Below are 12,130 nucleotides of genomic sequence, written 5' to 3'. Positions count from 1 at the left end.
TGGTAGGCAGGTGCTCAATGAATATTCATTAGTTAAGCAGCATTCACAGCCAATGAAGATTCTTACTAAAATATATCAAACAAGCAACCTGCTTTCCTAGCAAAAGCTGTGATTTCTTGGCAAGGTGAGATGAATCCTTATTTTAGGCATCTCTCCACTGTTTTTTAAGTCTCTTAAAATTCACTGATAAACAATATTCAAGATTTCGTGTGACTTGTTCCATAATAATTTAAATTGTAACAGAATTACCAGATGGATCTTAAAAAATGAATATTAAAGTGAAATGTAATATTTTCAATGATCACAAGAAGCAAAAAGAAAAAGACAGATACTGACCATAGTTTTGGAGTAGTTCCTCTTTGGTGGAAACAATCAGAGATCGATCTTTCGCTGACAGAACTACGGCAAGGCACACGTAATGCTGCTCAGAGGAATTTGCTCGGCGCACAACAGTCAGAAGTCTGACGGGGTGGTTACCTGGAGGAGCGCTAAAATGTTCAATACAAAACCAGCTGGAGTAGCTTAAGCCAGATGGAGGAGGAAAGAATCGTTCACCTACAGTAAAAATAGGAAAACAGCAAAGGAAGAGTTTGTGTCGACTCATATTTACAAAAAAAACCCCAACCCAAAAAACGGTAAACTCTAAATGCACTATCATCTACTGAAAAAAAGAATCTCATAAACAAAGAAAGTAGTATTTACCAGAACCGATGCCGCTGACCACAGCCCCATCAGTGAGACCTGTTGTGACGGCATTGTTTGTGGGGGCATTATGAGGGGCCAGACTGGGCAGGAACAGGCAGCTATTGAAGAAAAGGCAACACACATATTAGAGACCAACGGTTTTCTTGTTATCACTATCCACTGACCACAGTGAAATAAACTGCCATTATTTAAGTGTAACTCGCGATAACAGATGATGGAGTAAGTCTGGATACCTAACAAAGTCCTTCTCTTCTTTTAATTATGTGAGTATTGAAAGATACACTTTAAAAATCTCCACTAGCATCATTTTAAATTTAAATTTTAAAAAATCAAAGCAGAATTTGTATATGGTGAATATACCAGTGTACAACCCTGTTCAAGACACTGGAACAATTGCATCAGCACAGAAAAATCCCTTGGGCCTCTGTCCAGTGAGTCACTTTCTTATGTTACCACCGTTCTCACTAGTTCTGCCTATTCCCAAATATGTTTTATTCCATTGTTCAATAATAACCCATAGCAATCTTCTTAAAATAGAATTTGTAGTTTTAGATCAATGTATAGGAATCCCACAAACAACTAGTACAGGCACAGATCTATTCTATTAGCATTTTTGTGCATCATGAGGTTGATGGACTTTACAAACTCTCCTACATTCTCTATATAGTCTTTATTGTTGTTTCTGCTACAGCAGCCTTTTCTGCCACTTGAAAGTATTTACTCATTTGATGTGGTAGTCACTGAACATTTATAATGTATAAGATACTACGCTAGGTAAGAGACAGAATGACGATAAAACCCAAAGAGGTTTTGAGCCAATTTTAATTTGCCTACTATCTATAAATTTATTGTACTAATCAGGGGTTGGTAAACATTTTCTGGAGAGGGCCAGACCATAAATATTTTACATTCTGCAGACCAGATAGTCTTTCACGACCACTCAACTCTGCCACTGTCATAAAAGCAGACATAGACAATACATACATAAATCAATGTGGCTTTGCTAAAATGAAACTTTGTTTATGAAACAATAAAATTTACAAAACAGATTTGGACCATGGGCCTTAGATTGGTGACGCTAATACCATATCAATTTATTTAGTAAAATAATTAAAATAAATATAAAAATCTTAGCATGCTCAAAGAACTCAATAATTTGAAAATACACAGTATACAGTATATTTTAATCAAGTAGATTTAAAACCAAAGGTCTATTTGGTCAAAGGCAAGTATGGGGTATAAAATAATATAATAAGGCTTGGCTACCTTGTAATTTCCTTACCCAAATCCTTCAAGGGATGTATCAAATTCAACAAAAGCTGGAGTAACTGATGACCCATGAAGTCTGATGTCATGTGGGGTTGTCATGGAGACCAGACACTTCACTCTGGTCAAGGGCACAGTGCTTCCTTCTGCAGGTTTTACCAGGCTCTTGCTTATCCGGTAATGGTTGTCTTCATGTAAGCTGAACACATTGTCAGAACCCAGACCTTCCATAGATGTAATCATACTACCTGTAAGTCAAAGAAAATTTCTTGGGAAAAATATCAAGGAGGTTTCTAAAATAATGACTTCACAAAGCTGATTTTTAAATGCCACTTTTCTGTTTCAATATACAATAATTTTATTTTTAAAATTACCAAAGCTATTATCCAGTTTTAACTTACTTTATGTTCATTTTTAAACTTAAATAGCATGTGTTTCCTTTTTTAATTTATTACTGAAGTAATAAACACATTGTAGAAATGTTGGAAACTACAGAATACAAATAAGCATAAAAATCACCAATAACCACGATCCAAGCCACACTTTTACAATGTGATTTAATTATAAATTATAGCTAATAATATTTATAAAAAACAGATTATATTTCACAAAATTATTATTTCTCTTTGAGAAAAGAAAGCAAAATATTCTAGCAGCATTACAATGGAAAGAAACAAGTCATCTATCTTATGAAAAAAATCAGAAATAAATAGAAGAAACTTACTTCTCCCCATTTTTAATTCTTCCCTTACAACTATTAAAATTAAATATGTGACCACAAAAACACTTAAACTAAAAAATTCCTACATGGATGTAAATGATAATAATTTCAAGAATGAAAGAGAAATTTTAAACAAACTTTTATTTTTCAGGTATGCATTACAAAGGTAATAGAGAAAATGCTCCCTCTCAAGATAAACTACATGAACGTAAGTAACTGTTTCCCTCTTAAATGTGCTAAGCATTCAGACAACCATAAAAATATTGGGTTGTCGGAAAAGTCATGACATATTTTTTCTATGTTTTTCATTGCAAAAATGCGTCATGACTTTTCCGACAACCCAGTATTTTAATATTCTCTGAGAGAAAGTAAGTATTCTTGTTTCTATTCTTTGCAAAGGAAATCACAGCTCACTTCTAAGGGGCTGTACAAAGTATAACAAAAACAACAAAATATATATATATATATATATACATACATACATATACATATAAGGGATGCATATTAATTGGTATGAAAAACTACAATACTTTGTTTTCCAATAAAACTGCTGGACTCAAAAAGTCTTAAAGTTTCCAAAACACAGTACTCACTAATCACTGATAATAATTTGCAGGGGGGAAAAATTCAGATTGAAATAGTGGTTGAAGGTTGTTTAATTTCTCTGATTCTCACTTGAAAAAACATGGGGTTGAACTACATGATCACTATGTCCTTTCAAAGCAGCCATTCTACCTCTCTAAGTTGTATTCTTTCTTGCTTCACTAGTAATGGTCACTTCAATCCATCAAAACAGATGCCTTATCACTATGGCTAACGACGACACAAAATGAATTGTAAAGTTAAAAAAAAAAAAACCAAAAACCGAACAAAACTACAGAATTAACACTGGGAGGAAATCTAGTGCAACTGAGGTCCCCACTGAGAAGTTCCCCTCCCCCTCAAAGCTCTGAGTGGATGGAATCTGTTGCTTCTCCATGGTCCACGCCTGACAGAGACTGCATTCTGCTATCCGCCCACCCTCATCATTCTATCAGCCTCATGCAAAGTCTTCTCCTGGGAGGCTCCTCATCAGCAATCCTATCACACCCCCATCTATGGCACTGCGATCTACTGTTGTTGGCATTTCACGCTCAGCCTTCTCTGCTTGCAGCGCACTGCGGGGTGTCAAGGTCCACATGAACAACCCACCTAACATCTCACTTCTGCTTTTGTGGTCACCTGTCCTCCAATGAGCTTCACCTCTGCTTCACTCCACAATTTGGTACGGTCCTTTTCTTTGCTTGTTTCGCTGCTCTAATTGTGGTTGCCATTATCCTGCCCCATTCCTCCAGTTCTCTCATTCCTGTTCTCTCACTACATTTGCTTTTTGGCTGAGCCATTCTCCTCCAGTCCAGTATTCTATCCTTTTCCTCCGAGCCTATCACTAGCTGCTTAGCTCCACTTCTTTCCCTTTCCAGCTTATACTACTCGTTGTATCTCTTCAACTGCTTTTACTAGTATTTTGAATTTCCTGTCCTCCATGTTCCCCTGCAGTAGCTATCCTGCAAACCCACCACCTGTTAATAATTCAATCAACCCACTCTTTAGTCCAGCAGCAAAGGCTACTCGAGAAAGGCAAAGTAAATAAGTATTGCCCCTTCCAAGCCAAGGGTTATTCCGTATGTAATCTAATCCTCATCTCCTCTGGATGCCGCTGGTTACGTCAGTGATTCCTTCCCTACCCCTATCAGTCAATCAACCAGACCCTGCGTTTCTCCATTTAAATAACAAACAACAACAAACCCTTCTCTTTCCTTTCATAGTCAAACTTCTTGAAATTATATTCATCCCCCACATGATTTTTATTTATAAAATCAACCAAAAAAGGGAACTTCAAAGGTCAACTTACTTCTCATCTCTGGCTCATAGCTCAGTGAACTTGGTTTGTGGACCCTATATTGTTTTAGCAGTTTTTTGTCCCAGGCACCACAATTTAATGGACTTGCCAAACGCAAAAACTCCCTAAAGAAAAAACAAAGCAAAGCTATTCCTTGATTGACAACATTCCATAAACCATAAACCAAACAACAAAAAAAGGAATTTAATGAATTATAACACACGTTAAAATACAAAAGCAATCCAAACAGTTACTTTAAAATAATATACAATGTTAATTTTATATGGTAATCACCAAGCACTGAAAACTGCACAGAATATTGTGAAAGGCTAGAAAATGAAACCTGAGGAGCATGTTTTTCTGGAATGTGACATACCCTTTGCTAGTTTTCCATGTAGTGCACAATATATTGGGTTGTTGGAGAAGTCATGACACTTTTTTTTTTTTTAAGATTTTATTGGATTATTGGGGGAGGGGAACAGTGTTGGAGAATGGGGAAGGGGAACAGACAAGTTGCTGTCCTTTTGTTCTTCAGTCTAGTTGTGGAGGACGTCGCTTCACTGGCCCATGTTGGTATTATCATTGTGCTCTTCCCAGGTGAGGCAGTCACTCATCGGCTGTTGGATGGCCACTCATGGCAGCTCACGAAAGCTCATGGCGGCTCACGAAAGCTCACACCAGCTGCCGGCCAGCCCCACTGCAGCCTACGCGGTAAACCAGTGACTCACGGTAGCCCAGCTTCAGGTTGAGCTGTTCACTATCTTAGCTGTAGAGGGCGCAGCATCACTGGCCCATGTGGAATCCGAACAGGGGCCCTGCTGCTCAGAGCTGGCGTCCCAAGCCAACTCTTAACCAATGTGCCACTCGGCCGGCCCCATGATGCATTTTTGCAACGAAAAACATAGAAAATATATGTCATGACTTTTCTGACAACCCAATACAATTAGTTTATAACTTATGGCTTATCAGCATCTGGGTACCTGTACCATTATGTGAACTTTTCTTCTGAGAATTCATTAATTATGAAACCTGAGCATGTCCAAATGGTTGATTCCCATTGCTTACTCTGTTTACCTAACTAGGTAGTAAAAATTACTTAGTAAAATACGTACCAGTATTGGGTACGAGATAGTCAGTCTCTCTCTCTCTCTCTCCCTCTCTCCCCTTTGAAAGTAGCAGATTACCAAAAAGGATCAGGGGGAAATCCCCATGCTATTGTCAAAATTTTAGGATTCCGAACATATCCATAAGATGATGGACGAAGTGACTAGGAACTGTCTCATTTGCCTTGGCATTATCAGGGCCTACCACACTGCCTGCTACAACACTGTTTAACAAATGTTTACTGCATGGGTTTTTCTTAATCCATCATTAGTTTGGAGTAAGTTAAAAAAAATAAATTACAAATGAAGTCCAACCATTTTTAAGAAAGTTCCTAAAATTTTTATGAAAAAGTAGCACTGTAACAGCAGAAAAAATCATCTAATAAATAGAGCTCCTTATATTCTATAAGTAACAGATATATGAGTGTATTTTGGTAAGGAAGGGCAAGATTACTTATAACCTGATTGGCTATGTAATCTTAAGAAAAAAAAATATTTAAAGGTTGTTTCATCCCTAAAATACACAGCACTGTTTTCTCTTCCATTAAAAGGTTATTTAACATGTATATATTTCTTGAATGTTAAATTGTGGAAGGTGTATCTATACCATGGAATACTCTGGCAATAAAAAGAAACAAACTATGGATATGTTACAATTTAGTTGCATCTTAAAGACATTACAACTGAAAAAAGCCAATCTTAAGAGGTCACACACTGTATGATTTTATTTATATAACATTCTCAAAATGACAAATTATAGAGATGGAGAATAGATTAGTGGTTTGTGAGGGTTAGGGGAGTGGACGTGACAATTAAGGGATAGCACTAGGGAGATCTTTGTGACATCTTGATTGTGTGGTGGTTACATGAATCTACATATGTGATAAATAACAGGGAACTACAGCACATACTGATACACTGTACCAATGCCAGTTTCTTGGTTTTGATGTTGTACTGTGGTCACATAAGATGTAACCAGTGGAAAAAACTGGATGAAGGGGACACAGAACTTCTCTGATCTACCTTTACAAATTCCTCTGAATCCATAATTATTTTAAAATAAAAAAGTTAAAAAGTATTTCTTAAAAGCGTTCTCATATATAAAAAGTTCTTGAATATAAAGTAGATGCAAGTCATAAATATAAGATGACTTAAAAGGAAAGTGAGTTTGCTGGATTTAAGTGGAAGAGATAACCACAGACAGAAACATCCTGTTTACGAATAACTAGATTTATCTGATTCTAAGTGCTATATTTTGAGCATTTTGTCCATTTTTGTTGTGTTTGGTTTTGCCCTGAACATATGTCTATGAAAGCGAGAACTCTTGCATATAGACTCCAGGAACTACCATTACTGATTGCGGCTTATTCGAATGTGAAAATAAGCACTACTGACCTCAGCACCATTGGCTCCAGAGCCTGAGAGGCTAATCGCTCAAACATCCGTTGGAGGGGCGGGTGCAGCGCGTGGTCCTCATCAGCCAGCGCGGCACTGCACCGCTGCAGCAGTCGTGCATGAAGACCAGCTTCACACATGACTTGCTGGTTTCTTTCTGTGTGCACCAGGGATTGTAAAATATTTGCCACGGCAAGTTGAAGGTCCAAAGCATGCTAAAGTTAACAAAGAAATCCATGCCACCAGGGTGTTCTTAGTAAGACAGGTGATCGCTCTCTCCACATGAAGCATACCTTTTCCTATGAGGCCTCTACATGCTTCAGACTACATTCAGATGAATTATGTGGCTGGCTTAGAGTGACACATGAACTCCTGAACAGGGCGAGGCAAACAGTTCCCATCCTCACAGTGCTAGCATACCCTGCTGAACTCCATTCTCTTCCAAGTCTTTTGTATTACATGACTATAGAACTAACTGTATTTTTATTTTTATAGAAATAGTTGCTGTAAAGTCTTTTTCATGGTGGATAAACAACCAGTATAAAGGAGGGCCTATTCTTTATAGTTATGTCACTTTAGGCCTTTAGAGGCCACGTAACGTTTTAATAAAATATGTCACCCAAATGCCAGTTCACCCAAACTCCTGAGTGCTACAAAATCAAAACAGAAAAATGCCCTCTAAGTGGTATTTTCAGTCATTTTTCTTTCTGTGCTACTTATTAACAATTTCCATTGCTGAGCAAGATTTACAAGGAGAAACAATTATTTTTGCACAAGAAGTAACTGTCTTGGCTGCATTTTTAACAAATGAATTATATTCTGAAACATTCATATCTACCTTAAGAAAACTAATAAAAATTAACTTATAAATTAACAAAAATTAATAGGAAAACCCTATATATTTTTTCCTTTACCTACTTTAGTATGTAATATGGAATGGTTTCATACCATCTTTCTGGGCCCCACTCCCTTGCTCATGCAGTCACACTCACATCCTTGCGCTCATTAAACATGGGAAGGAAATATATCGAAGCTTACTTCTGGCTGTGTCACTGACCCAACAGAGGCCAGGAGGTCCAACATAGCAAGCATGGCTCCAGGATGGATGATGACGGCATCAGAGCTCTGGAGAGATGAAGTTGCCACATGTAGTTTCAGGTCATTTTTAGGAGTGTAAATAGGGGGAGTTGAAACAGAATGATATGCATGCCTATAAAAAAAATTAAAAAAAAGGGGAAATTTGATATTTAATTCCAATCACATTCTCTGTTCATTTTCTTCATATTGTGTTACCTTTATCCACTGATAAGCAAAAAGCCTTGTAATTCAAGTTTGAGTTACAAAACACCTTAAGTTTGGGATATAAAAAGGCAATATATTATCAGCTCTTAATGAGTCATACATAGACAATTTAACCATCAATTCTTCTAGGCTCTTGTATGTCTTTACCACTGACTATTTGGATTGCTTCATTAAAGAATGGCACACGATGATTATAGTTAACACTGCTCTATGGTATATTTGAAAGTCGCTAAGAGAGTCCATCTTAAGTTCTTATCACAAAAAACAACAACAGTTTTTTTCTTCCTATATCTCTGAGATGATGGATATTAACTAAGCTTACTGTGGTAATCGCTTCACAATATATGTAAGTCAAGTCATTATGCTGTACACCTTAAACTTATACAGTGCTGTATGTCAACTGTATCTCAATAAAATTGAAAGAAAAAAAAAGAATGGCACCTGTACCAGAAGATGCAAAGAACAGGTAAAATCATAGTGAATAAATATGTAATGATAGCTCTAGGAAAGGTGACAGGTCTGATATGTGACAAGAGTGCAAGCTGCGCTAAATCGCTCAATGAGATTGTTTTCTTTTGAAATTACCTATGTGTTTTTAACCTTGGCTTAAGCCATGGGTGACATAATCAAGGACTAACAAGATGAAAGTGGCCTCCTCTATAACTGGGTGAACTGTGTCAGGGTTGGCTCAGAACCTTAGCTACCCGACAATAAATATATTAAGCATCAAGGGAGTTTTCCTTTCGCTTATATGGAACTACATTCACCTTCTTTTACGTGATCCACCTCCCCCGCTCCGAAAATATGCATCATAATTTTTAAAAATTTAAGAGAAGGCATGTTTTATGTAACAAGCGTCTATGAGCTAGAAAGCCAAGCCATGTCCTGAATGTTGATACAACATTTCTTGTTATCAATGATCTCCACTTTCTATTTCATACTAGTCTTCTACAATTCATGAGTTTTGCACATTTTGTATCTTGGCACTAGGAGACAGATGCGCATGGCTTCAGCCTATGGGGGCTCTTTGTTCCAGTGAATCAGTTTCAGCATAATTTGTCTAATGCTGAGCTCTGTCACTGAGAGCACTGCAGTTTCAGTGCTGGCACAAGGGCAGCTTGGGAAACAGATGCTTTAAGTCAGTGATTTAGAAGCAAAGAGTTGGCACAGCCATTTTTTTCTTTTTTTTAAAGTACCATTCTTTTTTTAACAGAGATTCTAGGAAAGTATTCAGCTTCACTTATAAAAAAGCACATGGGTTCTTAGTTTATTTAAAGTCAGCATATCCTCCACCCACTCATTTTTGCACTCCTTGTTATTTTGCTGATTTTGTTCAGAATGATTTAATTTTTAAACTTGCTAAGGCAGACTTCTAAATGTTTATTACTAATAGTTATCTTTCTTCTGTGTTGCTCCTTTTTGTCTTTAAAATATTTTGACCCATTTAGGAAAAAAGATTCAAAGAATTCCTCTATAGCGTAATAGGAATTCCCAACCCTTAAGACATTCATAAAAACTGTTTTCATTACACACAAAAATGAATCCAAATTTGAGAAAAAACCTTAAATTCTAACTGTGTATTTTAGTTACAAAATTATTTCTGAGTTGCCAGATTTAATACAGATTTGAATTTAAATTATGGATATACCCAGGAGGAGCCTTTATGCCTTTCATAATAATAATAATTTATAGTAAGCTTTTTAAAATCTTACATAAGGAAACAATAAATGAATTACATTCATTCTCCTTAAACTAGAAATATATTACAAATATTGTAGAAATCTAAATCATGGTATTTATTAACTAAAATTAGTTCTATTTTAATAGGCATTATATAACATTAATTCTTAATAAATCACATAGGTATCATCACAGGTATTACCACTTTTTAAATTCAGAGATCATGGTAAGCTTATTAAATGGATAGTTCCAAAGCAAGACCTAACCATTTGCAAACGACATTTCAAAATTTAGTTAATTTTGAGCAGTTTCTTTTAAAACTTATGGAAATTGCTACTTCATAGTGCAATCTAAATTCTCATATATATTTAAGACTTATCTACGTCTTTTGGAAATATATACTTAACTATTTAAATTCTGAATTTGTTTTGCCTTAATTATCATCAAAGGTGCACTAAGTAATGGACACCATGTTTGAATGACAACTAGTACTCGCCATCTTTTTCTCCATTGCAGATATATTCTGGAGAATCGGTTATTATTTAATATTTTGTTTTCATTTCCTCTCTGACTAAACATTGTCCGGTTACAATTCTGTTCCATTATTCCTTCTGAATAATGAATAATAAAGAGTCTTAGTTTTCAAAATATAAAGTTTCCTAGTTCCCTTTTCCCCAATTCTTAAAATAATTACAGAAGACTCTCCAGGATTTTACACTCCAGACAAGTATCACAAGCCCAACAATTCCTTAGTACCTGACTACTCCGCAAACCATAAAAAGTAATAATGTTGGTTTCTCCTTTTGCCAACAAAAACATGTTCTGCCACAAGAAAAGATGCCCATGAGCTGATGTAATTTGTTGAAATGTTCTCAAGATAGTCTAATTTAGAAAGTTACTATATTTGCACTTGTAAAATAAAAACACTGTCTTCCTTATTAGCTTATGTTCTTATCAATGAGCAAACCGTATGTAAACTGGTCAGAATGGCACCCTGAGAATGTCAACATTGACATTACCAGCGTGAACAGCATTGGGAGCTTCCTTAAGGTAACTTTCACCTGTAAGCTGATTAGATTTCCCATGGATAAGATTCATCCAACCAGGATGTTGACTGAGCAACAGTGTCCCCTTAAGTCAAACACACAGCATCCATACAGGTAGCTGTGTTGCAAATGATGTCAAAATGTTTTTGATCTAAGGCTTTAAGTAACTTTTATAATATGAAATAAAATGCTGTTTTCACTCTGTCAAATTACTCTTTAAATAAATGGCCAGGTCTGATGGGTTTCTTTTTCTTTAATGTGTTCTTTTAATCTGTGAATATCTATTAAAAGTATTTTGTAGTTTTTGGTTAATAGTTAAAAGGGTTAAATATTTTTAAACGCAGTACTTTTAAGCCTTTATTTACACTTTATGATAGAATCATAATTGTGATTTTTTAATAATTAAGCTATTTAGTCATTGAAACGATTTTTCTGACATCTAGTAGTTCTATGGAACAGTGAGCACACATGAATCTTCAAACACAAAGAATACCTTTTACCTCATTCATTTTAGCAACAGAAAAAAAGAAAACTAGGTCAACTTAAATTGATTTTATGGTCACTTGAATTAAGAACTGCTTTTAAAAACAGTAGCTTTTAAATACAAAGATGTTAAACAACACTAAATTTGTTTAAATCTATTCTGAACTATGTCATGATTTACTAGAAGAATATGATCTTTAAGCCCCAATATAAATTTAAGAGAAAAAGTAAAATATAAGTCCATATACCTAACGAATATTACTATTGAAATATATTAAAATACAGACTCTATAATATATATTTTTCATATAAAAACTCCAACTATATTCAAGTTTCAAAATCTGAACACCAGAAATAAAACTAAACAACATGGCAGCAGGATTCATTTTTTAAAAGCCAGAATGGGAGAATATTCACACAAGACTTAGGGACTTGTACTTAGGAGGAAACTGGGGAAGGAAGAGTATTTGGTGCCAACTGCATGGACTCTGGTCTTTTCAAGTACAGGCTGCAAATGGAATCTTAATGGATCTGAACTGTACTCTTGTCA

The 12,130-nt window shown here is 35.7% G+C and overlaps 1 protein-coding gene across 7 annotated transcripts in view; it reads right to left on the bottom strand.

Moving 5' to 3' along the window:
• The window catches only part of WDFY3 (WD repeat and FYVE domain containing 3), a 240,176-nt gene that overhangs the window by 100,619 nt on the left and 127,427 nt on the right, over window positions 1-12,130 (bottom strand). For all 7 annotated transcript variants that reach the window (XM_019624066.1, XM_019624070.1, XM_019624068.1 and 4 more), the window contains 6 exons: window positions 8,108-8,279; window positions 7,070-7,284; window positions 4,584-4,696; window positions 1,988-2,219; window positions 703-803; window positions 337-555 (listed from right to left, as the gene is read on the bottom strand). In XM_019624066.1, the coding sequence (XP_019479611.1) occupies window positions 337-555; window positions 703-803; window positions 1,988-2,219; window positions 4,584-4,696; window positions 7,070-7,284; window positions 8,108-8,279 (1,052 nt within the window). The remainder of the gene's footprint in view (window positions 1-336; window positions 556-702; window positions 804-1,987; window positions 2,220-4,583; window positions 4,697-7,069; window positions 7,285-8,107; window positions 8,280-12,130) is intronic.

Source organism: Hipposideros armiger, unplaced genomic scaffold (genome assembly GCF_001890085.2).
Source record: "Hipposideros armiger isolate ML-2016 unplaced genomic scaffold, ASM189008v1 scaffold_576, whole genome shotgun sequence".
In the NCBI taxonomy this organism is placed as follows: Eukaryota; Metazoa; Chordata; class Mammalia; order Chiroptera; family Hipposideridae; genus Hipposideros; species Hipposideros armiger.
The sequence above is the reverse complement of the archived record's forward strand: the minus strand, read 5'-3'. Positions and strand labels throughout refer to the sequence as shown.